The 26,599-nt window shown below is 41.4% G+C and overlaps 2 protein-coding genes across 3 annotated transcripts in view; one reads left to right on the top strand and one right to left on the bottom strand.

Annotated features, from left to right (window-relative positions):
• The first annotated feature begins 1,735 nt into the window (after positions 1 to 1,735).
• On the top strand, positions 1,736 to 17,008 carry LGALS8 (galectin 8). 2 transcript variants are annotated; one of them, XM_066546793.1, is made up of 10 exons: positions 1,736 to 1,839; positions 3,726 to 3,935; positions 7,737 to 7,825; positions 8,420 to 8,630; positions 9,302 to 9,418; positions 11,159 to 11,215; positions 11,294 to 11,320; positions 12,692 to 12,780; positions 15,118 to 15,283; positions 15,746 to 17,008. In XM_066546793.1, the coding sequence occupies exons 2-10, from the start codon at positions 3,822 to 3,824 to the stop codon at positions 15,893 to 15,895; spliced, it is 1,020 nt and encodes a 339-aa protein (XP_066402890.1). In that variant the 5' UTR covers positions 1,736 to 1,839; positions 3,726 to 3,821; the 3' UTR covers positions 15,896 to 17,008. The 2 variants fall into 2 exon arrangements, with proteins under 2 accessions (XP_066402890.1, XP_066402891.1); XM_066546794.1 differs by lacking the exon at positions 11,159 to 11,215.
• Positions 17,009 to 18,048: 1,040 nt separating this feature from the next.
• HEATR1 (HEAT repeat containing 1) overlaps positions 18,049 to 26,599 on the bottom strand; it is a 35,540-nt gene continuing 26,989 nt past the window's right edge. The window contains exons 32-44 of the mRNA XM_066546792.1: positions 26,545 to 26,591; positions 25,759 to 25,882; positions 24,850 to 24,990; positions 24,345 to 24,634; positions 23,453 to 23,603; positions 22,782 to 22,940; positions 22,010 to 22,144; positions 21,645 to 21,749; positions 21,383 to 21,551; positions 20,519 to 20,673; positions 20,009 to 20,167; positions 18,633 to 18,741; positions 18,049 to 18,269 (exon numbers count right to left, since the gene is read on the bottom strand). Coding sequence (XP_066402889.1) covers positions 18,181 to 18,269; positions 18,633 to 18,741; positions 20,009 to 20,167; positions 20,519 to 20,673; positions 21,383 to 21,551; positions 21,645 to 21,749; positions 22,010 to 22,144; positions 22,782 to 22,940; positions 23,453 to 23,603; positions 24,345 to 24,634; positions 24,850 to 24,990; positions 25,759 to 25,882; positions 26,545 to 26,591 — 1,833 coding nt within the window. The 3' untranslated portion in view covers positions 18,049 to 18,180. The remainder of the gene's footprint in view (positions 18,270 to 18,632; positions 18,742 to 20,008; positions 20,168 to 20,518; positions 20,674 to 21,382; positions 21,552 to 21,644; positions 21,750 to 22,009; positions 22,145 to 22,781; positions 22,941 to 23,452; positions 23,604 to 24,344; positions 24,635 to 24,849; positions 24,991 to 25,758; positions 25,883 to 26,544; positions 26,592 to 26,599) is intronic.

Consider the following 26,599-nt stretch of genomic DNA (forward strand, 5'->3'; position numbering starts at 1 on the left):
AAGAAGTGTTATTGTACCTTTCTGTGAATGAATCCTTCCAATCTTATTTAGCTAAGCTGAGGTACCCATTAAAGCAGCAGTCCTACAGCTATCAGCAGAACTCCAGCAAGTAGATGATTTGAGATGGGGCTTTTGTGTTGGTTAATTGTGGAATAAAAGACTGGATATTATCTAGCTAAGATACTCTAGTGGTCTTTGTGATAAGTGGCTGAATGCCATTCTAAATTCTCTACAGCCACATACACTGCTTTTTGCAAGGTAGAGGAATACTGAATGCCTTTAATTGAATAGGAGATGGTGATTTAAGCTTGTGAGCCTTTTATATTGCACTCTTTATTTTTGTGCTCATCTTTTCCCCATCCAGCATATTAACAGGGGAACCTGAAGTAGTGCTTCTCTGAGCAGACTGTTGTTACACATCATGAGCTGTGAAACTGCAAGGGACTTCATCGGCCTTCCTGCTTACCTTACCAATACTGCCAAAATCACTCTTAGTAGGGCCTGCAAGGGAACAGGAGGATGAAAGTGCAACCTTGGGGCGGTGGTTTTAAAGATTGGGTTGGGTATAAGATTTCCATGTTTTCAGAAACACAAAGGTTCTGTGGCAGCCAATGACCCAGTGTGAGCTTTGAAACTGTGTTTGGGTCTGGTGACATGGTCACAGAAATGACCACAGTCATCGTGGGCCATTGGAGAGTTGAGCGGAGAGAAACCTTATGAGGTTCAACAAGGGCCAGTGCAGGTTCCTGCACCTGGGAAGAATAATCCCAAGTACCAGCACAGGCTGAGGGCTGATCTACTAGAGAGCAGCTTGGCAGAGAAGGACCTGGGCATGTTGGTGGTTGAAGGCTGACCACGAGTTGGCAGCGTCCTTGCAGCCAAGAGGGCCAATGGTATCCTGGGGTACCTTGGAAGAGTGTGGCCAGCAGGCTGAGGGACCTGATCTGCCCCTCTACTCCACCCTACAGAGGCTGCATCTGGAGCACTGTGTCCAGCTCTGGGCTCCTCAGTACAAGACAAGGAGCTCCTGGAGAGGGTCCAGTGGAAGCCACAAAGATGATTTGGTGTCTGGAGTATCACTTAGGAGGAGAGACCGTGAGAGCTGGGCCTGCTTAGACTGGAGAAGGGAAGGCTGAGAGGGGATCTCATTAATGCATAGATCTCAAAGGTGAGTTCAAGAGGATGGTTCCAAACTCTTTTCAGTGATGCCTACTGATAGGGTGAGGAGAAACGGCCATAAACTAAAACTCAGGAATATAAGGGAGAACTTCTTTATGTAGAGAGAGGATGGCAGAGCATTGGGAATAGGCTGCCCAGGGAGGTCGTGGAGCCTCCCTGTCTGGAGACCTTCAAAATCTATCTGGCCGCATTCTTGCGTCACCTGCTCGAGGTGACCCTGCCTTCGCAGGGAGGGGGGACTTGGTCACCAGAGGGTTGGAAAGGACCTAACAATTCTGTGACTCGGTGTGAGATGTGCCTCCTGAGGAGATGGGGCTGCGCTGTAACACGGGGCGTCCAGAGGAAGCACAACACACATAGGAAGCGAACGGTTCGCAGGGAAGGGAGCGCAACGTAGATCACAAAGTTCAAGCCTGGCCTCCATAGCGGCCGCCTCAGCCCAGCCCCGCCGGCCGCAGGGGGAGGCGCCTGCGCGCACCGGGGCCAGCAGGCCGCGCCGGGCACGCGCCGCAGTCCCCGCGCGGGCGGCGCCGCGGTGACGTCACGGCGGTGAGGGCCGGGGCGGGCGCGGGGCCGGGAGCGGCGGCGATGGCGGCAGCGGCGGGCGGGCGCGTCCCGCGGGTGAGCGGGCGCTGCTGATCGCCGCGGTGCCTCCTGCAGGTAAGAGACGGAGCGGAGAATGCAGGGGCACTCCCCCTGCCCGCCCCTGTGCGTGTCGGGGAGAGGGGCTGCTCCCGGCGGGGCTATGGGAAGCCGGGACTGCCTCGGTTCGCTGTAAAGCTGAAGTGACCGCGGTTGCTTGGTCCTGTGTCCTTCCAGTGTTCGGAAGTCTTGGGTTTATAGCGGGGGACGAGGGGGCATCGCCAGTGTTTTGTACTTTAATTGCTTGCAGATATCCAGAAAGCATCTCGGTAATTCTCTTTGTAGAAGCCTTGTTCGCACTGGTACAAAATCTCGCTTTAATTGTAAGGGCTGGCCGGAGTTACCGTCGTGAAGGTAACTCGTGAAGGACACATTTTCTCTGTGTCACAGTGGGAAGCATAATAGCTGCTTATTATTATTTTTTTTGGTCTCTATGGTTTCATGTTTGTCTGTGGGAGATACTTCCAGCCCCTTGGAATATGTGAGATAACAGGGCAGCCAGGGAACCTTAACTTGCCGCGTTGCAGCTTTGGTGTAACTCGTACCCTGGTAGTGGTTGCTCTGGCCGAAGGATACAGGAGAGCTTTGCAGTTGCCTGTCCTGCTTTTGACAAACAGAGCCTGAATTGCAGCTTTCCTTCATTATTGCGACCTTGTCAATAAAATAGTAATAGGCAAACAAGAAAACCCCCAACTCATCACTTTGTCATAGTGCCACCTGCCCTGCCAAGATCCTGTGCCAGGATCCTCTCCTAGCAGGATCTAGATTGCTGTTGCAGGCACAGGAAGTTCACATAGCAGGCTGCTGGGTTGTAGGCTTCATTTTCATAGGGTCTGCTGTTGGACCATACAACCATAAAGGCAAAATTATTGTTCGATTTGGTCTTCATTTTCTTCTTTTAAAAATGAAATTGATAAAATTTGCCTGCACAGGTAAAAGCGAATTTATGGTAGTATGTGTTGAGAAGGTCAAAGGGCAAATTAGTTTTGCAGTGTTTAATTAAAGTACGTTATGCTCTCTGAACTGTATTCTAGATACTGGTCTTAAGTGGGTGAGGTAATATCCATCTGGTCCAAATCTCCAACAAGTTAAGTCAGGTGTTGCAAAATGGACCACTCTATTGTTTAATCATTGCAGAAGATTAATCCCTGTGGAACAAGCCACAGACCTTGGAGTTTTGGTTTTGTGTTGTTTTGGAGTTTTTTTCTGTGGTTTTATTTTTTTGGGGTTTTTTTGTTTGGTTGGTTATTTTTTTTTCCTTCTTCGTAACATTGCTTGCTGTTGTCACACAATAATGTGGCTAGAACCCTCACCTTTGACTTCTTCCCTGTCTGCTTGTCATCACCACATAGCTTACATGCTACCTCTCTCCAGAATATGCCAGAAATAACACTTTGTAGTTTCAATTGGGCCCTGAATTTTGGACACTTTGTTAAAGGATTTGCTAAAGAAGTTGCAGTGTAGCTGAGTATACTCACAAACTTTATTTCTTATTAATGATGTGCACTTAATTATAGTTTTACAAACTCCTGTTATTACTTGTGGAGTTCTGGGAGTGTACATGTTGGAGGAAGAAATATAAAAGACCTTCTGTTTCTCTTGTTTTTGCCTATTATTTCTTAACTTTATGTAAGATGAAGGTGGAAAAGGCAAGGTCACCTGCTAAGGCTTGACTGCCATGGGAAATCTGGGGATAGCACACTGCTGCTGACTGTTTACCAGTGGGGCATCTCCGTGCTCTATGCAAGCCTTTTAATTTCATATTTCAAAACTCCAGCAGATGTACTGGAAAGATGTTTGCATCATTCTTGTGCTCTTTACCTTGGAGGTACTGAGGGTTTCACTTCATGTTGTGTCACCTTGTTTCTCTTTAACTTAAAGTTTTTGGATTTTTTTTTTTGAAGGGATCACTCCTTTAGTGTTGCCTGATCAGTGAGTTCTTTACATACGCTCCAGCAGTGGCCACACAGAACTGACAAACTTCAGCTGGAGGAGGGAAGATGACATCCTTAGGTGCACCACAGGAGGAAATGCATAAACTGACCTTGGATACGCCACAGAAAGAAATAAGTGAACTGCCCTTGGATACATCACAGAAGACAATCAGTAACCCGGTAACTCCTCTGGCATTTCAACAATGTGTCCCCTGGGAGGGGGGACTTTGCTGTTTTATATCAACAGCACTGTTGTGCACAGTGAGGGATGCTGCTGAGAGCTCTGCATCACTCAGGTTTTTGAGGGAGAATGTCACAGGTGACACGAAGAGCTGATGGTGTTTAGAAATTGTGCTGTAAACAAATGGACAGGACTTCCAAAAGAGGACGGATGTTCTGTCAGCCTTGGAGGATAATCCTGTTTCATGTACAGTTTATGTAGATGTCTGGCATTTTTGCAGAATATGCTGGAAAGTGAAAGTGTTTTCACTTCTTATTCTCTGTAAATATGGGTGGTGCTTGGCAGCTCTCATGGAATGTTTTTTTTGTGGTGCCTGTAACTTCAGTCTGAACAACTGAACTTGGAATCTTTTTTCATAGTTCATATTTTAATTCATAATAAATTCTGTTTTCTACAGAAGACTTGAGCTGATGTGATTCAGCAATTGCAAAGACTGGATTTGACAGAATTTTGTTTGCCTAGCTCAGAGTCTGAAAACTTTCTCTGACAAGTTCTAGCATTCTCATGGTTTGTGATAGCAACCTGACTTTGGCTTACCCTGAAGGGGTGACCTGAAGCTGTGTTTTCTCTTGTGTCTTAAAAAAGGTTGTTCATTTGAACCTGCAGGAAACAGTATTTTTACCATTCTGTGCTAGACCCCTTTACAAGTACTAAAATGTGTGAAGTATTTATGGGGAATGTGCAGTAGCACAGGCCTGCACACTTCCTTATCTGTTTCAGCTTTGCACTGTCACACTCTTGGGCCCTCAGAGAATCTGATTGTTTATTCCCAGTGTATGGTCACTGCTTGCAGAGTGAATAGAGTTAGGGGTGAGGGGGGAACAATTTCAACCTCCTTCACAAGAACCCATCTGGAAGAGGAAGGAAAGCTGTATGATTAACTAGAAGGTGGAAGGACTGAAGTGCAAAAGGAGAAGGGAGGATGGAAGTTGGTAGATGGAGATGTTGGTGGGAGAGGAGGTGTGAAGAGAAGAACTAGGGGATGTTTAGGACAAATGAGTAGTGTCAGAGAGAGACTAAGAGCAAAATTGGGTGGACTGACCAGTATGATGGCTGAAAAGACCTAGCAGGAGAATTCAACTAGAGCTTAGGGGTCAAGAGTCTCTTGTGGGAAAAAGAATGAGTATTTGGGATTGGAATGTGGAGGCAGAGTTGGGAAAGATTGTGCCAGATGACTTTGGGGCAGCCTCCAGACAAGGCAGTGAGCAACCTGCTCTGTCTGACCTTGCTTTGAGCAAGGCATTTCGTTAGAGAGACCAGAGGTGTCTTCCAACCTCAGCCCTTCTGTAGCAGGGCAGGCTATGAAAATGTCATTGTTTCAGTACATTGTTCCATTAGCAGCAAAACTTCATAACTTTACTATAGGTTTGAGTCTGAGATGTATTTTTTCCTTACTGTACTGTTGTCAAGCATGCAGAAAATCTGCTTTGCTCCTTTATGCCCTTTACTCCACCCATCTGACAAGAAATGATGTCATGTCCCATCTGGTGGGGCAGCTGTCTGATATCCAGCATGCTGGATAAAAGCTTTTGTCGCAGTCCTTTCCTCTGTAAGATCATAATTCTGCTCTTGTTTTATGAAAATTGGCATTTTCTTTTAGGAAGAACATCATCTTTGAGACCTCTCAAACTCAGTTTATGTTGACCAGTTGGGTTTAGAGCAGCATTTTGGAGATCTGGAAGAAAGGCAGGATGATGGTTGATCATGTCATGTGACAAGCACTATTCTTAATAAATGAGGAAAAAGTAGAACAGCATCTTGAGACATGAGGAAATTACAGGCACATTCTGTGATGACAAAGTCCCTTTAAGTCAGTAGTATTAGACCCAGAAAATTCTCTATTACGGTCTTGTGGGTTCCACATCTGAGCTTCTGAAGAGTTGATGGGCCACCTTTTCTTTTAAATGAATGCATCCTTTTGAATATAAAGAAGTGCTTTTGCCACAGTTCCATTTCATGAGTATAGAACTTTGCTTCACTAAAGTGGTCAAGTACCAGTATCCCTGACCTGTGTGTGCTTCTTTGGTTTGTCTTTGGAGAATGAACCAGTAACTTACTACTTTATTGCAGTAGAGCTACTGCCCCTCAGGAGCAGAGTGTAAGAATGAAAACAATCAAGATACACTTTTAATTTTTTATCATTATTGTTTGAATAAAAATTATCTTCTGGTATGCAGCTTATATTTTAAGGAACCAAGCCACTACTAGTAAGCAAAGGGATTTCACTTTTCTTTCACTTTTAACACTTAATTTCTCATTTTGGTCCTCCTCTACGGCACATGCTAAAGCCAATAAACATGATGAAACTTAAAAAACCTGCCAATTTGCTTGAGAAGCAAATCCTATTTTTTTCCCTGATGCAGAAGATGACTCTGAATTAGGTTTTATGCAGTGAGTGGGTAGCTGAGAAGGAAAGTGGAGAACAGGCAGAAGAGGATGTGTATCTACTGGCAGAAATGATCAACACTCTGGATTTAGACAATTTCTGTTGTTATTGTTCCTTTTTCCTCACAGATTAACAAAAATGTGTCAACAAACACATATCATATCTGCCTGTTTCATGCAATGATCTATATATTTTAAAAATAAAAATCTCAACTTGTTGTTTTATGGTCCAATATTCCATTCAAGAGTAGTATTACAACGTGTTTGTTATTTTTGTTGTTAAATTACTGGAACTCTTGTTTGCAATTGATACTTCATTTCAGGAGTATCCTAAAATCTTTTAAACTACCAAAACCATCCTTGGCAGAATTTCCTTTTGGTTAACCAGAGCAAATGCAACATTTTCTACCATTTAGTTCCGTTTTTAATCTGGGGCACATCACACATGTGATGAGATGTAGACTTACTGCTTTGCTCTTGGGCCAGGCACCTGGGAACTTTCACAGTTTAATGTTAAGGTGCTTCCCATCCCTTTTGGAAATGCTGGATGATCAGGGTAGGGCTTCTGTGAGCACGTCTGAGTCTTTGCCAGTGAGCTGTGCTGGGGTGTTTGGGGCTTTTATCCTAAATGACACATCCCTCCCTATGGCTTATCAACTCTCACCATGCTGCCATTTCAGTTCAGTGTAACATCCATATGTTACCTTCTCCAGCTATTGACAAGGAAGAAGACATAGTGAGGCTTTGAGCCAGACTGCATACTGTAGGCACCTTAAAATCTGAGACTCCTGGACAGGGCTGTTTTAGTGCATTTTGCAGTTCTTAGCTCATTAGGATGAGGTATTTTGTTGTGTTTGTGTAGGTTTTACTAAGAAGACACTCTGTGACAGTCTCTTCCTATCACTGTTTTCCCTAATGGAGCAAGAACAAGCAAAAAGGCAGCTCCTGTAGTCTGGGGTCAGAGGAGTTGTGGAACTTGCCTTCTGGTACCAGCAAGGGGCTGATAATAGTCAACTCTTGGGAATGACCTACTTTGAAGTGAATCCTCTTTATGCTTTATGAATAGTGAGGCAATAAAATATTATAACTCTTCATTTGAGAGCTAAGAATGGAGGATGGAAATTTTAGTTTTATCTGAAGATCTTGGTTTTCATAGGGGAAAATATGCCAGGTTTTCCCTTCCTGTTGTGTGTTCTTTTATATTAAAAGGTAGTTGTGTTTCTTCTAATGTTGTAGAGCATCATATAATTAAGAATTAGAATACTAATTTTTAAACTGGTTTAGGGTTTCTTGCCTCCATCACAAAATGGTATTGGAATATTTTTTCCTTCTTTTTTTGTTCTTCCCTCTTCTAGATCATTCCATATGTTGGGACAATACATGGTGGCCTTGTTCCTGGAGAGCTGATTGTGATACATGGGACTGTTCCTGATGATGCAGACAGGTAGAGGCTATGTTGTCATGTTTTGCAGTGTCACCATGTGAGCAAGACTGTAAAGGTTGAAGTGTTTCCAGGGATCCTTCTTAGGATCGCACACAAAGGCTTGATCTAAATCCTTTTGATAATATCAGATTGAATGCAGGCTTAAAGGGTAATCTGACACTAGCAAAATTGGTAACTGAATATGTTGTATGTAGGAGTTAAGTTAAACTGGCATAGGGAGGCATGGACTAGTGCTTGTGCCCAGTAAGGGAGTTCTGTTCCCTGACCTTATCCAAGGTTCATTTGATATGTTCTGCTGAAGGTGATGGGAGGGAAGGTGATGAACACAGTAAGTGAGGAGTTTACATGATATGAATGATAACCATTAAATAAATTGAAATATTTATGTTCACTGCAAGTAGATCATGGGAGAACTTTTCACATCTATGTAGAAAGAGAGGAGGACAAATGTTTCTTTGAGGGTTTTTTCTTATCCAGTGACATTCATTGTGTCTGCCTGTTCTGAGGCTCCACAGTAAAACACAATGAACCAAACCTTTAGGTGAGTTCTTGAGAGACTGAGCTGAATGTGGTTTGTCTTATTTTTGTGATTAGGTTCCAGGTGGATTTACAGTGTGGCAGCAGCATAAAGCCTCGAGCTGATGTGGCATTCCATTTCAACCCCCGCTTCAAAAGGTCTGGCTGCATTGTTTGCAACACATTGGAGAGGGAGAAGTGGGGCTGGGAGGAGATCACTTATGAGATGCCCTTTGCAAAAGGAAAGTCATTTGAGATTGTCATCATGATTTTAAAGGATAAATTTCAGGTGAGTCTGGGTTGATTCTTTATCTGCAGCCATTTTCTGGCCAGTAAAGTAGAGGTATTTTGTATAATTGAAATAAATATTGGAGGTCTAGATGTCTCTGTTACCTAGGTATAGTCTTAACTACAAAAAAGTTTAGAGCTTTTCTTTAAAGAGGTGCTAATTAAATCAGACCTTTAATTTTGTATTGCTTCCCTCCAAATTGGATGAGTAGGCAAGGAACTTCCTGCCACAGCTAATGGCTACTCCACCCTTCCCTGTGTATGTTCAAAGGGCTAATCTTGGGATAAACCTGTTCTGTGGCTAGTACAGGACAATCCTCTTGGAGGGGACATGTGAGGTGTATTTATCTTGCTCTGTTAGACTGCAATAATATATTCTGTTGTATTGATAGTACCACGCTGATAAATGATCAGGTGTTAGAAACAAAGGTGTGAAGTGCAAATCTTAGTGTAGATAAATGAATCTCCCTCATAGTGATGGAAAGAGAGACTGAATCATGGATGAGCTGAACTTAGTTGATCTGATATTTCTAGGACACTCCTAGGAGTGTTTTGTACCAAATTGTTTCTGTACCAAACCAGTGTAAACCAGATGTGTGCATACAGTTTGATACATGGCTGGTGGAATGCATATTTAATACAGTTTTTCTGTTTGGTTTCCCATCTCTTTAGGTGACTGTAAACAAAAAGCACTTGCTGCTCTACAACCACAGAATTAGCCTTGAAAAAATAGATACTCTTGGAATATATGGCAAAGTGCAGATCAAAACCATAGAGTTTGTTTCTAAGGTAAGATGTATAGATAGCTGACTTGTTTGATTCATTTCCTCTGTCCTGCTAAGCTGCATAGTGGGATTTATGGTGAAAAGGAAGGAGAAGCAGCTACACAGTCCAACATTAGTAAGAAGATTTTGGTTTCCCCACATTTCAGCATGTGACTCTCATGAGGATTTGTGTCTTCCTGTTTCAGTATTGCAGTTTAGGGGCAAGAATGTGACAAAAGTTTACAGCTTATAAAGTTAACAGGGCAAATAGTATAAGAATTGGTTGGATAGTTAGTCTACAAGTGGATTAGACTTTCCAAATATTGCAGGGTCTTCAGAATAAACTCTTGAGTATTCAGTGCTTCTGAGAGACAAGTGTAGCCACGGCTGTAACTTGTTGCTTGGCTTTGAAATGCCAACATTGGCCACAGCTGGAGCTTCTTGTGCACATAGCCCTGTTTTTTCTGACTGATTTGTTGACTGAAGTCAGAAGTGTACATTTATGGGAATGAGAAGAAGTATTCTTTCTCAGACTTTGTAGTGGACCAAACTGCAGTAAATTTGAAGTGAAGGCTGTGCTGTACCTCCTCTCAGCTGCTAGCTCTGCTGCTGATAGTAAACTAACAGGGAGTTTTCCCTGTGGAGAAGATCCTTTTGTTCTGAAAGAGTTAGATTTTTAGAACAGAAACTGAAGGTGATAAATTCCAGGGAGACTGAGAAGGTGAACGTCTTTTCCCTTTTCTGCCATTCACTAAGATGTGAACGTCTTTTCCCTTTTCTGCCATTCACTAAGATGTGAACGTCTTTTCCCTTTTCTGCCATTCACTAAGATAGCCTACCTCCTCCTGTGAGATACTCTGGGTTTCTTCAGCACAATCTTCACTACATTGTGGGTGAAGCTTTTGACTCTTGCTGCCAAATACCAGGTCTAACTCAGGTCAGCAGACTAATAATTGTTTTAGTGGAAGGCAAAGCTGAGCATAATGAAGTCTAAGCTTTAAACATAGGTCTGCTGCGTTTAAAGATCATTTGCAAAGACAGTAAACAGATCTTCATGGGTCCCATCACTTGGCCTTGGGCATGTTGCCAGAATAATATTCCTGCAAAAGCTGTCTGCATCCTAATCTTGGAGGACTTGACTCCAAGAAGAGCTTGAGGGCAAGCAGGTGCTGTAGGTTGGTTTCTGACCCAAGCACAAAACATACACTTAGTTTAATCTGTGCCGGCTGATGCTGTATGCTTTGTGGAAGAAAGGAATGGAGAAAGGCGATTCTTTCCTTTTAATCTTTGCTTCTAATACACTTTTCTGAGGAGGAAGTTGTAAGTTTGTATTGAAATAACCAACCTGAAGACACAATCTGCTAGGGCTAAGCTGGAACTGTCTCTGCCATGGCCATGTTGCTCATCTGGCCTTCCCGTGAGAAGGGACAGTGATGTAGAGCGCTGCTTAGAATCCCAAGAACCCTGCTGTATGGACTTGCTACACTATGAGGAAAAGTCTGTGGGTACCCTCTGATCCTGAGGGTTTGACAGTGCTCTGACTGTTAAATAAAGATTGAAATTGTAATGAGGTGATCTTCAGAAATCATCAGAACTTTTCTGTAGTTTGTAAGGGTTTCGCTAACTTTTTCATTAACATAGCCCTAGATTTCCATCTTAACAGTTCACCATCCAAAGCATGATGATCCTTACATTGTTCTAAACCAACTTTATGCTAAAGTTATATGACGTTAGCAATGACACCTAAATATCTCTCTTTCTGCAGTCTTTGCAAGGCTCTCAGCCATCATCTCTAGGAGTAACAAAGATAAGCACAGAAAATGTACGTATGTTTGTCAAAGGTTGAATGAATCTCCCTGTTGTCTGATAAGCTAGATAATGTTGTTTTCTTCTCTTGTAGGGGGAAATGCCAAATGGTTCACAATTGGTAAGTGTTTCCTGTAGATTTGTGGCAAATGTAGAATAAAAAACAATCAAAAATGCTTCAGTTATTTATGAAAAGACATGCACAAAAGACAAGAAGAAAGGAATTGACAATCAACTGCAGGAAGATCATCGGTGAGGTTTTGTAGAGGGTAATGCTCTGCTGCAAGTGAGACTATCGTTAAATCATTTAGAAAACCCAAAAGATAAACACAGCATCCACAATCATAAACAAATTTAAAGTGAAGTATCTGAAGTTTTAACGGACCAGGTCACTTTTTTTTTCAAATAGGCATACTTTTTTTCTCTGCCTTAGGGAATACCTGCAAAGCAAAAGTATTCTGCAGTCATATTATGTTAACATGTGTGGAACCTGTCTGCCACATCTTCCTCTTGCTGACAGATCTCTGTGTGCACTTCAGGTAGCTGGATGCAAGTATTGCACCTCAGGGGTGGAACTTGTACTCAGCTAACATGGAGTGTAGATGGAGTGAGTGCTCATCTTTTTGCAAAAACCTGTGCAGGTGAACTGTATCCACCCTGGAGCAAGGATTGCACTCAAACTGAAAAGGGGCTGAAGCCAGGAATATATACACATAGAATTTGTGGAGAAAGTGAAGTTGCAGTGAGTGCCATAATTTTAGATGCTTTGTCACTTGACAGCCTGCCTTCTCCAGTCTTTTTTTCTAAACCAAGTAACACACAATATTGTAATTTGCAAGTGGTGGACTTCAGCAAAAACATAAAAGTGAAGTGCTTCTCCAGTCCCTTCTTTTCCCTAAAGTAAGGAGTAAAAAAACTCCTAACACTGCTAAAAATGAAAAAGTAAAGACGAATAAAATACTTGCACTATCATTATGAACTGCTGCCTGGATCTCAGAACACTTAGTGATTCTACTTCTAATACATATGTGACCATGGGACAACAACACACCTTAACATGAGTCTTACTCTTTAAAGCAAAACTGATATTTCCAGAGATGAGAAAGCAGGTATATGTCTGAATAATTATGTGATACGAATTTGAACTATTACAGGGAGTTTCATAATTGCTTTTTTCTTTTTTTTTTCTTCTTTCCCCTTCTTCCCCTCCTTCCACCATTAGTAGTGGCAGAAGTAGTTGTAAATAAGGTTTGTTTTGAACCCAAGGTAGAAGTCTAAATTAAAACCCAGTACATTGATGTATTTATCTTAGTGTAAGTTTTCCACTGTACTATTAGGATCCTGCAATATCCTGTAGGAATAACTTTAGCTGTAAGTGCAGATTTGCAATTATAGGCCAAAATTTCATCATGCCATAGTAAAGCTCAGCTTGTATAAAAAAATCGAAAAAAGTAAGTCACAGTCAAGATTTTTACTGGGGGTGTACTTCCAGGGTGTTCCTTACGTTGGGAAACTTGATACTGCAGTTCGTCCAGGATGCACAATTGCTATTAAAGGAGAAGTGAATAAAAACCCAAAGAGGTATGTGTAATGATGGGCTTTTTTTCTGTTATTTAACTGAGGTGCTCTTGAGAATGAGTAGGCCTTTCCATTGCCTTTGTATATCCTTACTCACTAACAACTTAGCATCTGGAATCACCTGAAACTACAGTGCAGTTTCCTCAGGAACCAGCAGGATTACCGCTTTAGAGAGGACTTGAATGAGCAGCTCCGTTGTGAAAAGTGAAGGTAAAACCTGAGTGTCTTACCTACTAAATCTGTGTCACTCACAAATTTGTGTGTTTGTTCAGGGCTTTCCATTGTTCAGGAAGTGTGAGCAGATGTACTGTACAGAGACAGCTTTTATTCTAAAGAGATCCAGGAGTAAGGATGTGTCAGAAATAGGTGCAACATAAGTGAGGCAAGTTGCGGGTGTGCTCAAATGCTGCATGTTACAATATTTCTCTGACAAACCTCCTTGGGATAAGCATGAAGGTGCCTAATTGACAATAACTGAGTGATGAAAGTGATTAAATGAGTGATTAAGAAGGATGGAGCACCTCTCCAAAGAGGAAAGGCTAAGAGAATTGGGATTGTTCAGCCTGGGAAAAAAAGTGCTTCAAGAAGACCTAATTGTGGCTTTCTAGTACACAAAGGGTGCCTATAAGAAACCTGGAGAGAGACTTTTTAGAGGAGCATGTCATGACAGAAAAGGGGGAATGGCTTCCAACTGAGAGTAGGTTTAGGTTAGAAATGAGGAAGAAATTCATTACGGTGAGGATAGTGAGACACGTAGGAATAGGGTTTCCAGAGAAATTGTGGATGTCCCATGTCTGGCAAGTGTTCAAGGCCAGGTTGGATGGAGCCCTGAGCAACCAGGTCTGGTGAAAAGTGTCCCTGCTCATGGCAGGGGGGTTGGAATGAGATGAGCTTTAAGGTCCCTCTCAACCCAGGGCATTCTGTGACTCCATGAAAGCTGATAGGGGAGTATGAGCAATAATTTTGATAGCAAACTAGGAACTAAGAGTTGCAAAGAACACATTTTCCAAACATGAAATAAAGCTCAGGGAGTAGGGGAGCATAATGCAGTCAAAATGGAGCTGAGCAAATGTCTGTGCTTCAGCATGCCCTTTACCTGAGGGGTAGGTTTGGCTCTGCAAAAACATGCCTAAAAATGAAGCAACTAATGAAAAATGAAAATGATGGGAAGCATGTTTTCACATTTTGTGTGTGTATTGCACTCCTGCTTCCTCAGGGCATGCTTCTTACCTGCAGTTGAACAGCATTCAGAGTTCATACTGGAATCCAAGGTCTGGAATCTTATCCACAAAGTTTGGATTGACTTCAGATTGAATAGGATAATTAATACTTAGAGAGTAGCATTTCTTTCCCTTCTTTTAGCTTGAAAAGTTTATTAGCACTTTTCAAGTGCTGAATGTGCTCAGATGCATGAAGAGGCTTTTGGCTGTTAAAGCATGCAGGTTGTCTGCTTTTTATGTCTATGCTTTTAAACTATATATTTATATTGAGTTTATAAGTTATTCAGTGTCTTTAGATCAGTTCACATAGCTTTAGATGTTTCTTTTTCTTGGTGAAAAAGAGAACTTCACAGCTTGGAAGTGTTACAATATTTCCTGTCTGGACTGAATAATTCTCAAGAGAGGGCAACAATCTGATAGCTGGAGCTAATTTGGTTGGGGAGGAAATATTTTTTTTCTTCAAATGCAATAAGGTTTTTGCCACAGATTGAAGTATTCATTTGAATTTGAATGACTGTTCCCTCTGATCACCCTTTTCCAGAGCTCCCCTTTAGGAACCCTGTTTGGTGGGCATGTCAGATGGCAGAGTATTCACTCAGCCTGGGCAGAGCTTTGCTGCCTACAAAATAATGTTTGTATGCATGGCATCCCAGCAGTCTTAAATGTATGGAGAGAATCCTTAAACTTTTCCTTAGAGTCCAACCAGTTTGTTGGCAGAAAGGATATGATATCTTCAGGTAAAAGAAAGGCTCCCACTCTCCATTGCATGAGTGAGGGGTGGGGAAGCAGGCAGCTCTGTGTGTTCCTGTGAGAATGCTGCTTCCTAGTGCACTATGGGAGCTGCTCTTGGCTCAATAGCTTCTTGCTGAGACATGTACAGAAAGCTGTGAATGATGCAGTGGACCTAGCAGGGTCATGTCCTACATTTGCTGCCTCCAGCAAAGGTTTCTGTGCAAAGATGACTGCATGCTCGCTGGCTGCCTGCTTGGATCTTCAGGTGAATCACAGCCCTGGCTCCCAAACCGCCTGAATATTGGCTGAGGACTTGGTAAATGGCCTTGACTGCTCTTGTCATATCTGTAAACCCTTGGTGCAGTAAACTTTAAAAAATATCTTACAGCTTTGCAGTCAATCTGAGACCAAGTGACTCAAAGGACATTGCTTTACATCTGAATCCCCGAATGAAAAATAAAGTTTTTGTAAGAAATTCCTACCTTCATGACAGCTGGGGAGAAGAAGAAAAGGAAGTTGCTAACTTTCCTTTCAGTCCAGGGATGTATTTTGAGGTAAGATGAACTGAAAGAGCATCAAACTGAAAAAATCTGCCAAATGGATTAACATTGGTGCTTAAATGTCCTATTAATAATGCAGATTTAAATAAAACTGCTATTCTTGCTTTTCATGTCTTGCAAATATTTCAAATTAAATGGGACCATAGAGACCAGAGATTTGTCTTTATTTAGTAACTGTTTTCTTTTTAAGTAGTTGCAAAAATTCAACCTGTGCTAAGAGTAAATTTAAATAAATTGAGTTGAACTTGATGATCCTTATGGGTCCATTGCAATTTAAGTTATTCTATGATTCTGTTAATTTTATTGATGCCCCATTTTTGTTTTTAAATGTTGCTTTTGCATGAAACATTCTTTGTAACAGAAAGATGTCTAGCCCAAGTCTATACTACAACATCATATTGTTTTTCACATCTTTCCTGAGGTTAAATCTTAGCTGTTTCTCTTCTTGCTTTCCAGCTGATTATTTTCTGTGATGCCTACCAGTTCAAAGTTGCTGTTAATGGTGTTCACACTCTGCAGTACAAGCATCGTTTTAAACAACTTGAAAAGATCAACATAGTGGAAGTCACAGGAGATGTTCACTTGTTGGATGTGAGGAGCTGGTAGTTCTTTTCAATCAGTACTGAAATAATTTAACCTCTTCTAATGACAGTGCCTCCTTGTCAAGTACAAACAGGTGCTGACTCATGCTGAGCCTGCCTTTAACCTATCTAGGCTTTGCATTTGCCTCTGTGAGTTAGGCAAGTACCAGAAATGCTAACTGCAAATTTAAATCCTTCTCTAGTCTTCAGTTTCCTGGCAAGCTGTTAGTGTTTGCTCAGATAAATCTCCTGCATTACTGAACCTAGCAATATGAAAATGCTGCATCATACTGTGTCCAACAATTGCACTCTGTATGTTATGTTTAACTACCACTAGCATTCCTCGACATCACACATTCAATATTGTGAAGTAGAAATGAGACTGAAATAGAATCCAAAGATAGTTATCCACTTCAAAAGGGATGTTTATAATTTATTTAATATAGAACTACGGATTATAATTTTATATGTCTTAATTTTATGTTAGACCAATAACCTTTACAGTGAGGCTGGATTAAGCCAACAGTTGATCCTTTACTTCTGGCAAAAGGCAAGAAGTTTGATCTTACCTCTTAGCCTGCTGCTGCAATAGCACCTTCTCTGACATCTGTGGTTATGTCACCTCCTGCTTACAAGGGCCCAAGATTTCTAGCTTTTAGTTTTCCAAAGTGAAACATGGGAAAGGGATTTAGCTGGTTTCAATTCAACATGAACTTTGCACAGCTTGTTTGATCTGAAGTGGCTCCTAACTGGCTTAAGAATCCTTGGGGTCTGAAGTAGAATAAAATCATTTTTAGAATATGTCTGAATCCAGGTAGTCCAGGTAGAGTTTCAGCTGAGATGGCACTCGACTACTCAGCAGTGGACTAGAGAAGGAATCCTTTTTCAGTCTTGTATTAAAATACTATCTATGTGAAATAAACTGTTCCTATTCAGTTTTCCATACAAATGTCAGTCTTTTTATATCCTTTTTAAAAATAAGTTACTATTTGTTGTCAATACATGCCTGAAGGATGTCCCTGTATATCTTAAGACTGCTAATACCGAAGCAATTTCCGGAATAAGATGTACACTAAAAGACTTTAAATGAGCAAATTTAATGTATAAAAAGCATCAATAAAAACATATGTGAACCCTGCTTTTCTCCAAGTGTAACTAAGTAGCTATGATCCCCTTTTGGTTTATTATCTTGTTTTGTTTTGTTATTGTCTTACCAGTATCTCTAAGTTGGCAAAGTGACCCTGACTGGAGAACCATTTCTACATCAAGGAATTAGTAATGCAGAGCAGTTAACCTGAGCAGGCACTGGGGCTGGGCTGTGGCTGTGCTGGGGTGGCCCTCAGGACAATGTGGTGCTGTGCTGTGCTGTACAGACCCCTTGGCTGCAGCATAAACTCATTGGAACACGAGAGCTGGTAGGCAGCTCTTTATGGCAGTAACACCACGTGTGTGTCCTTGCCTTTAGCTGAGAGTTCAGCAGATGTTCTCATGGGAATATCCTTTTTGTTTGACAGCAAACACAATTGACAGTTTTAAGAAAATCCTGTAAGAGCTTGATGTGGTAATCTTTCCACATATGGGACCTACATGTCATGCTGCACCCTGGACAGAGGCTCATTCCCAGCACCCAATGGGATATAACATTATCCTCTGTATAGTGCCAGTTTTACCCTGTTGCATTTTAAACCCTATTTTACAGAGTCTGAATGCCTTTCTTAGTACCAGTTTAATGAACCAGCACCTCATGGTGCAAAACAAGTAATAATTTTTTGGGTAAATCCATTATCATAGCAAGCAATTTATTCTTGAACTTCAGCAAATAAGTAGGAGTCTTTAAAGACTGTAAAACAGATTTAGTTTCTACATGAATCATAGTTTCTTGGAACTTATTTTTCAGTATCTTCAGTGGGTATACTTTTTACTTCCCTACAGATGACAGAAAAAAACCAGATTTTTCAGGATTGCAGTGCATTGGTCCAGTGAGGACCAGGCTTGGAGCATGACAGCCCCTCCACTGGGACAGTAACTACGCCCTGAGCACAGTGGAATTCAGTAAGTCTCACATGTTGTCATTCAGGATTTGTTTATAGCCTGTGCCAATTTCCCACTGATAAGAAAAGAGCAGTTAAGGAAAAGTCATGAGAAAAGTCCCCAGTCCATCCAGAAATGATAAAGCCAGATTCTTAAAATATTTTATTAAAAAGTTAAAATCTGGTCTCTGATAAAAACTGTTATGACAGTTTGCCTGTAACACCTGAATGTGTAAAGCTAACATAATTCAGACAAAATTTGAAAATTAAGGGCATAAAATTAGAAGTAGCTTTGGAGTGGTTCTCCCAAAATGACTTCCAGTTGTTGAATTGTCTTCTGACATTGCTGTTCAACTTCTTCACATTCATCTAGAAAAAGAAATTGAGCAGGAATTACAAGGCTACCCAAGGAAGGCTTCAGCATCAAGGTTAGAACCATCCTCAAACACCATATTTGAAATTATTATTAAGGAATATTTAGTCACTGAACTAGGCAAACTCTTTCTACTAACAGTGATCTAAAACTTGCACATGGGGAGATGTGCAAAGGCTACAACACTGAAGAAGCCACCATAATTTAACTGAACTTCATGAGTGTTTGACATAATCCATTTTAGTTTGCATTTTGCACAGTATAAGCTACCGTATACAAATTCATGAGATTTATAGCAGTTACAACAATGAGCTTGTCTGAATCTGAAATGAATCATGAATGCCAGTTTAGAACATTACCTTCCATAAGCTCAGCTAAGAATGGAATAGATTCTGGTAGCAGGACCAGGTAGTTCTCCTTCAGTTTTTGTGCAACTTCTATCAACGCAAGCAGGGCGGCAAATCGGACCTAAACCAAAACAATTATGTAAGGAAACAAACATTACAGTACAGTTCCCTGTTTTCCCCCACCCCTGCCTTCCTTCCATTCATTGTGGAAGGTTATAATCTTTCATTACTGAAGGGAAGCAGTTTTAAGCTAATTTGAATACTAACATCTTGGTTAACATAATGGCAAATACAGAACAGTTTGTAAGAAGCAGGTAATGTTGCTGGAAGCTATTTGATACAATGGATTTTAACTTCCTGTCACAATGCCACTTCCACTCTATCAGGGCTTAGCTCAGCACTGTGAAAAATCCAAGTACACTCCCTTGATTTCTGTAACCTGTCAATAGGAGAGTCTTGACAAAACTCTGAACAGGTCTGAAAGCTGATAACTGTCTTCCCGTTACCCCTCTAAAGTGCCCCTGTCTTCGTACACAAACAAATATCTCTTATTCCAACAGATACCAAATCTTTAAAAAGCCCAAACCTCACAGCACAAAAGACATGGAATATTAACTGCTTACAGCTAGAGCATGTTGCAGTGTGATTTCCTGTTTCACCTATCCCAGCCCCTCAGGTGTGCCAACCTTTCCCCTCCCCCTTTGCCCTCCTGCTAAGAGCTGTCCATCAACCTTAACATTCCAGCAAGGCATTGTGTGGTTGGCAGAAATTCAAAAGATGCCCCTCAGGTCTGGGTTCATTGGCCTGTCCAAGCATCTATATCCCTTGAGCCTTCCCGTCCTCACACCTGGTTGGCCCTCACCTGTCCCTTCCCTCCCCCTGTCCCCGGGGCTTAAAAGGGGATGAGACCATGGGGCCAGGGTTCTATTGGGAGCTGTTTCAGAGGTCTACCATGCTGCAATAAAACTCTGGATTAAGACTCTACGATAGAATCCGCTGTTTTCACTGTCGCTTGAACCTTTTCCACCAGAGGTAAACTGAGTTCCTACTTTGCCTGGATTTGTTGCGAGTGCCCAGCTGCAGCACCCAGCCAGCCAAAGGTGTCTCTGAGGTGAAAACACCACAGCTGCAACCTTTGGTCCAGCAGCGAAAGCTAGACGAAGCCAGGCACCCCACACCCGGAAACATCGGGATTAATATTCTATAAGAGCAGAAGAGCATGTTGCACCCATCTCTACAACTTGGAAATACTGTTGTACAGCACCAGTATTTTAATTTAGGCTACTATTTCAGCAATGACTTGGTTAATTCACTTCTGATTTTGGGAGCACTGTTCCCATTTTCTAGCACGACAAACAAAACCAGTTCAAATTCTGATGGCTCCCAACCTTAGGAGAACTGTGCCTTGTCTTCAGCAGGATCTGGTAGTTCAGTGGTTTCCAAAGAGAATCATCTGCCATTGCCACTGAAAACTGAGCTATGCAGGGTATCAGGTGTGCTGTCACTCTTTCCTGGAACTTCTCATCTCCTCCAAGCACATTTTCTAGCTGTGGAAGTAAAACAGATCCAGTCTCAGATAAACCAGCCAAAAACACAAGCTCTATAGCTTTGGCTTGTAGGTACTCAAGAATTAAGTCAAAGCTCATCAGTGGGAGTGCACTGGTCTGCAAGAGCTCAGTAAACATGCATGAACCTTAATGAATGAAGATATTTAAAAAAAGGATACAAAAAGTCAGTAATTGAGAGCCTTAGGCAAAGAAATCAATACTGTCTGTGGCCCAAAAGTGATGAACTAATGCCCCCTTTTTTATTAAGGGAGAGGACTGACATCTGATTTTTTTTGTTAACTATGGAAAAAAAAAAATCAGCTATGAATTGTTTCTATTGTTTGTCAATACCTGATCGACCAGAGGCTGCATCAAGGTTTCTGCTCTTTCTTTACTCAAGAACTTCTGGGTGTCAAACAGGAAGAGCTTGTGCAGACAGTCCATGGTGAACTGCAAGAGTAGACAGCTCTTTTCTGTGTTATTGTCTGAGTCAAAGAAAGCTTCATCTACACACGAGTCAAGGAGAAGAAAAAAAGTATCATCAATATGATATGAAAACACAAAACTTCACACAAAACTGCAGGACAGAAACATTGCTAGTCTGTCAATGTAGCTACAGGATGTACTCCATAGCAATTATGTACTTATCACTCAGAACAATCAAGTGGATGTGATACATTATCTGCCTTTGAGCTACTGCCCCAGCAGGTCTGCTACTGATGGAAATAAAAGAGAATACCCACTGGCTACAGAAGTGCTTGGCCATACCTGTGGATATGGAGAATTTCTTCAGGTCACTACAACTGGGATGGGCAAAATTTCCCACAGAAAATAATAACACCTATTTTTGCCCAAGAAAGCAGAGGAGTATAGATACACCAGGCTGCATATAAGAGAAGTCAATGAATGAAAAAGAAAAAAGTAAAAAGAGAAACCTTCTTTCTATACAATTTCATAGTCAGGGAACTCACTGGGGCTGACACAGAAAATTTTCATTTGGTCACAACATTGTAATAGCAGCCCCATGCCCATGGATGAAAAACATCCTTTGGTTCCATCAGAGAAAGATTTCTCATTTACCACAGGAAGAAAAAAGAGAGAAATGAATTATGTGTGCTGTGAAATAAATCCTGTAAGACTAAAATTTCTGCAATTAAAATTAGCCTCTCAGCAATCAAGACTAAGCCTCTCTGTAGCCAGTAATTGACAACTTACCAGTTTTCGAAATGTTGACCTGGTTCAGTGTCTCAGCAAATGGCTTCACTAAGTGACCAGCAAAGAGGGTGAAGAGCCCCTTGAGCTTGTCTGCAATGCAGTCTGCTATTCGGTGGAATGTCAGCAGCCTGTCTCTTAGGGTAGCCTCTGTTTTGGACCAATCAAAGAGCTGAAAGTGAAAAGCAGATTAGCTGTTTCCTGTGTCTGTGCACTGGAAAACACAAACATGCTGATGCAGATGAATTATATTTAGACTTCTTACCTTGAAGAAGAGGGGCCTGAAAGAAGCCTCGGAAAGTTTCATAACCATGCTGATTAGACAGTCAATAATGTAAGCCTCTATCTTACCAACTTCCTCTAAATCATCCTAGAAAAATCAGAAAACATAATTCTAAGTTTGAAATGCAAGAATTTGAGCTTTCAAAACACATTTTAATTTTGTCTATTTCAGACTAAATACTTAACTACCATGTTTTCCACCATAAAACCAATGTGGAACAGAATATCTGATACCCAGAATTTCAGAGCACGTGTACCCAATGGAATCTACAAATCTTTTCTTAAACAAGTGATGCAATTGGGCATGTAGAGAGGTGCAGCTGCTGCTCATCCTCCCAATCAAGCTACCTCGGCATGCTCTGTTCGGAAGTCCAAGACTTTCATGAAAAATGCTGTCAGTTCAGGCTGATGGGAGATCAGGTGCTCCTTCTCCATACCAGTAATGTGCTCCTTCAAAATGTTCATAAGAGGACCCAGGCAGTTCTGCCAAAACAAAAGCAAAGCAATGCAAAGGCAACTGTGATATTGACAGTAATTGAAAAACATAACTAGGGAATTGGATTTATATACTTCATGCATTTACTCACTGAAATACTGTTGATAAAATAAATAAGCTTTTTCCCTGTACTTTTGGGGGCTTAAGTTAGTAGGATTCCTGAAAAACATTTTCATACCCTCTGCCATACTGGAGAAAATTCTCACTCACTCACATTCCTAGCACATAAATGAAGTCCTTTATGAATAGGATGATCTCCCAAGCGTTCATCATCTAACATGCAAAAGACATTAAACTGCTGGATCTCTTCCTGATCTACCTTTCCTGAATCACTGCAGCAGTACAGAAAACCCCAGAGATCATAATATAAAGCCTATGGCATATTTGGCTGGGATGGAGCCAGTTCTCTTCAGAGCAGCTCACGTGGTGCTGTGCTTTAGATCTGTGACCAAAGCAATGCTGATCACACAGCGGTGTTTTAGCTATTGCTGAACCACAACACCAGCAGGCTGGTGGTGGCCAAAGTGCTGGGAGAGGACACAGCTGAACCAAATTTTGGCCTGCTTATTTCTTTGTTTTTCCTCCTTCTTTATCACAGTACTGAAGGATGAAAAAAGCCCTTACCTTGCGGGTATGCAGCACTTCACTGTAACACTTGGTGACCGCAGGCAGGAGTATTCGGGGAGCCAGCCTCGTCGCTAGGATGGATTTCAGTGCTGCTACACGGACACTGATCTGGGAAGTGGGACCGAACTCGGCCACAATCTTTTCCAAGCGGACAACCTGTGAGGAATTCCAACAAAAGTTAGGCCTACTTAGCAACTTAAGAACTTACTTTATAGTAGTTGTCTGCTTCAAATGTCAGACAGGAATTTTGCTGTTTGCACCACTTGGAACACCTTATGCTAAGGTCTCTGTACAAAGCCTCACTGTCTTCAGAAGACAAACACTGAAAAATGCCCATGTCAGCAGCAGAGGGTTAGAATGACTCCCACAAGAGTGTCAGATACACGTTTGAGGAGATTGAATATTACAGAATGATTTATTGTGATTCATCTCCCTTTTCAAAGAGGAAAAATACAACCTATCTGAGGGAGGAGAAGGAGATGCTTTTAGGTTCTGTATCTGAGTTACCTGCACAAGAAAGTGAGTAGAAGAGTGGTTATGAGCTTTCACAAAGTTGGCACATAGTCTTACTTCAGTTTCAGAGAAAAAAAGTAATCTCTACAGCTTCTTCTGGGATCTGGGAAGGTCCTGTCCCCCCTTTACACACCTGTAGGAGTCACAGAGCTCACCTGCAACAGGCACTCCAAAAGGTAAGGACTAAGGAAGTGTGGCAGTGTTTCTGCAACCTTTAGCAGAGCAGTGATGGCACTCAGCAGGTAAATCTCATTGGAGACCAGCTCCTTCTTACTTTTTAAAGTCTTCAAGAGTGCTGGCATCAGTCTGTGAATAACCAAACATAAACAGAGAAATGTGAAATAACTGACCATTTGGAGGTATGTTTCCAATCCAATAAATCCATCTGTTAAGCCTGCAAGGACAATTTTCACAAGAATTTTTACACGTATATTCAAGAAACCTCAGTATTCTGGGCTCACTGTCATATTTTATTTTGAAGCTAATGAAGGATATTAGATTTAGAATCACAGAATAGTTTGATCAGAAGAAATCTTTAAAGATCATCTAGATCAACACCTTTCACTCTATCAGGTTACTCAAAGCCCTGTCTTTAATTTAAAGATTTAATGACAATAAGAGACTTGTATTTGTAAAGAAATGAAAAAGTTTTACAAAGAACAAGTTAGATACTTGGATTCTTCTTGGATAGGGAGAATAAAATAAGGTTTTTCATGAAGGTTTTTCAACTGTACTTGTTCTCATGTTTTTAAATGCAATCTGTTCTACAGAAAAAATACCAACTATGGTCTGATTTTTGCCTCTCTAGTGACAGCAGCAGACTCCATAAGGAACTCTACTGGGCATTATAAAAGTCTTGCAATTTTTCCCACTAGTTTCTTCGTTCTATGACCACAAAGCACCTTCAAGCACCAGAAATACTTTTAATCTTGTCTGCACAAAACACACACAGGGGCAGACTGCTTTCATGAGCATTCCTTCAGTAATGCATTTTGGTATAACTAATTCCTGCTGCAGTTGGTTCTGTTAAGAAGAACCCAACAGTACCTTGGAAGCTGAGGTATTGCTTGGGCTTTCAGTGTACAGGTGACCTCAGCTATACAGAGCAAAGCACTTCCCATCACATTTTTTTCTTCCTTCTCTGAAGAAATGAGATCAATGGCTGTTTTCAGAACAGGCACAAATGGCGCTGGATTTTCTGTGCCAAAACCTTTGCAGAGCAGCTTGAGGCTGAACAAAGCAGTCTGCCTGTTGATGGCTTGCTCCTCTTCTTCCTCCTTTCTTCTGCACTTGACAATGGCAATGAGCTCAGGAACCAGCTCTAAGAGCTGCAGGATCTGAGAGGACAGGAGAACACACACATCAGACATTCAGTGAGAAACTCAGGACCTGCAAGGTAGCTGTGGGCAGGTAGCCTTCATGCCACTGCTCAAGAGCCCTTGCCAGGCTTGGCACTGGTATGTGCCATCTTTACAGGGGGTCAAGCGCTTGCACATCAATCTCTCTCTGGGTACTTTTGCTAAAGGAACTGGGTTTAACCCCTTTGCCTCACCTGGCTCTTCTGCCACTTGGTGCGCTGCTGCACCTTGTTGTTCAGGAGGTCCATGGCCTTGCGTCTCACCGATGGCAGCTGATTCATCATCAGCCCCCCAATTACAGGGATGAAGGTTTCTGTCGGCAGTAAGGCATTGACCTACAAGAAAACAAACAAAACAGTACCATAAATGTTTTTGCATGCACTGTGACATGGCAGCCTCCTGATAAGATTCTGTTCAACTCATGGGTTTCAAGAACAAAGAAGAGGGGACAAGCCAGCAATGCTGTATCTGAGGCATGCAAAACAATAAAGCAGGTTCCAGCTAGTCTGTGTTCACTGGCTGCTAAGCAGCCATTATCCACTAGCTCTGAGATTTCCTCAGCAAGTCCTTTTGTCTACCCTCATGAGCTCTGTCCCTCTTTAGCCAAAATAATTCTGCCAATGCCCTCTGCATGTACATAATGAAAACTGGAATATGCTTTTCAGAAAACTTCCAGCAAGATAGCCACTCAAATTCTACAAATACATTTCTAATCAGAAAAAATAGTAAGATGAAAAGTGTAAGGATTTAATTTCATGTAGAAATACGCAACAGCGTTAGCTAATAATTCTGTGAGTTAACAGTGAGAAATGCTGCTAAGAGCCATTTTTCTCCACCAGACATAGTGAAATGACTGCTTACAGCCAGTAGAATATTAAGCTAAAGGAAACAAGCATTCCTGATTTTTGTTCTGCTTGTCCTAAGAAGCTGTTATCACTAGTTATTCAGGCTGTTAGCTGCGTTTAAACATTGATGTACCAGGCTGCAGACCATCCAATGAAATGTAGTACTAATGCAACAAGAAACCCTACAAAGTTTATAATCATATTAACAAGCAAAAGCAGCAATGTCCCAGTGCTAACATGGGGGCTAGTGAGACTTACTTTATCCAGCATATCATAGCACTTGCTAAGCAGAACCCTCCAAAATTTGGCCGTTGGCTTGTCCACATTTCCTTCCACTGAAGATGCCACAGTATTTATGTACTGAAGAACTTCTTCTAACAGCCTAGACAGAAAGGAAGTAACTTTCAGCAAGTAACAAGGAGACTAAAGAAGTCCATTGTTATTACTGGAAAACATAAAATCTTACAAGGCAACAAAAATACAAGGAAATTAAACAGAAAAATTTGAAAATGAGCATTCATGGAACATAGCATTTAAATAAATCTTACACCCTTTTTCTCTTGGAACAAACATGTAAGTTAGGCCTCTGCAAAAGAAACCCTCAATCTCCCTATCACTGGCTTTTACAGCACAATGGCTACAACTATGATCTTTGATTACACCAATAGAGAGGCACCTGTGAACAATGATTAATTTTTTTTTTCTACCAATGAACCAATATATTTTGCTAAAAATCTGGAATTCCTTTAGTGATTCAGACATGAATAGCATGACAGTTATGGCCAAGCATGCAAATAACCTCTATCAAAAATAGAGAAAAAGAGTGCATACTGGGGAGAGCAATCTTTCAGAAAAGTTTCACATTCCATTAAAAGAAAAAAACAAACCAAAACCAAGTAACTTGTACATAATAAATACTGCTTGTTACAGAGGACATTTAAACAGTATCATTAGAGTAAAAGATATTCTAATGGCACTACACTTAAAGATATTCCTGAGTTGCAGTAAAAGCTAAAAATAGGATAGGGCATATTTAAAGCATACCTCTGTTCCAACTCCTGCAGCACTTCTGGTTCTTCATATTCAACTATCTGGTTTA

Source organism: Molothrus aeneus, chromosome 3 (genome assembly GCF_037042795.1).
Source record: "Molothrus aeneus isolate 106 chromosome 3, BPBGC_Maene_1.0, whole genome shotgun sequence".
Taxonomy (NCBI): Eukaryota; Metazoa; Chordata; class Aves; order Passeriformes; family Icteridae; genus Molothrus; species Molothrus aeneus.

Coding starts and splice junctions, on each gene's coding strand:
- LGALS8 (XM_066546793.1), top strand. CDS start 3,822: ATGACATCCTTAGGTGCACCACAGGAGGAAATGCATAAACTGACCTTG. Junction 9,419..11,158: donor CCATAGAGTTTGTTTCTAAG/GTAAGATGTATA, acceptor CTCTTTCTGCAG/TCTTTGCAAGGCTCTCAGCC. Junction 11,216..11,293: donor CAAAGATAAGCACAGAAAAT/GTACGTATGTTT, acceptor CTTCTCTTGTAG/GGGGAAATGCCAAATGGTTC.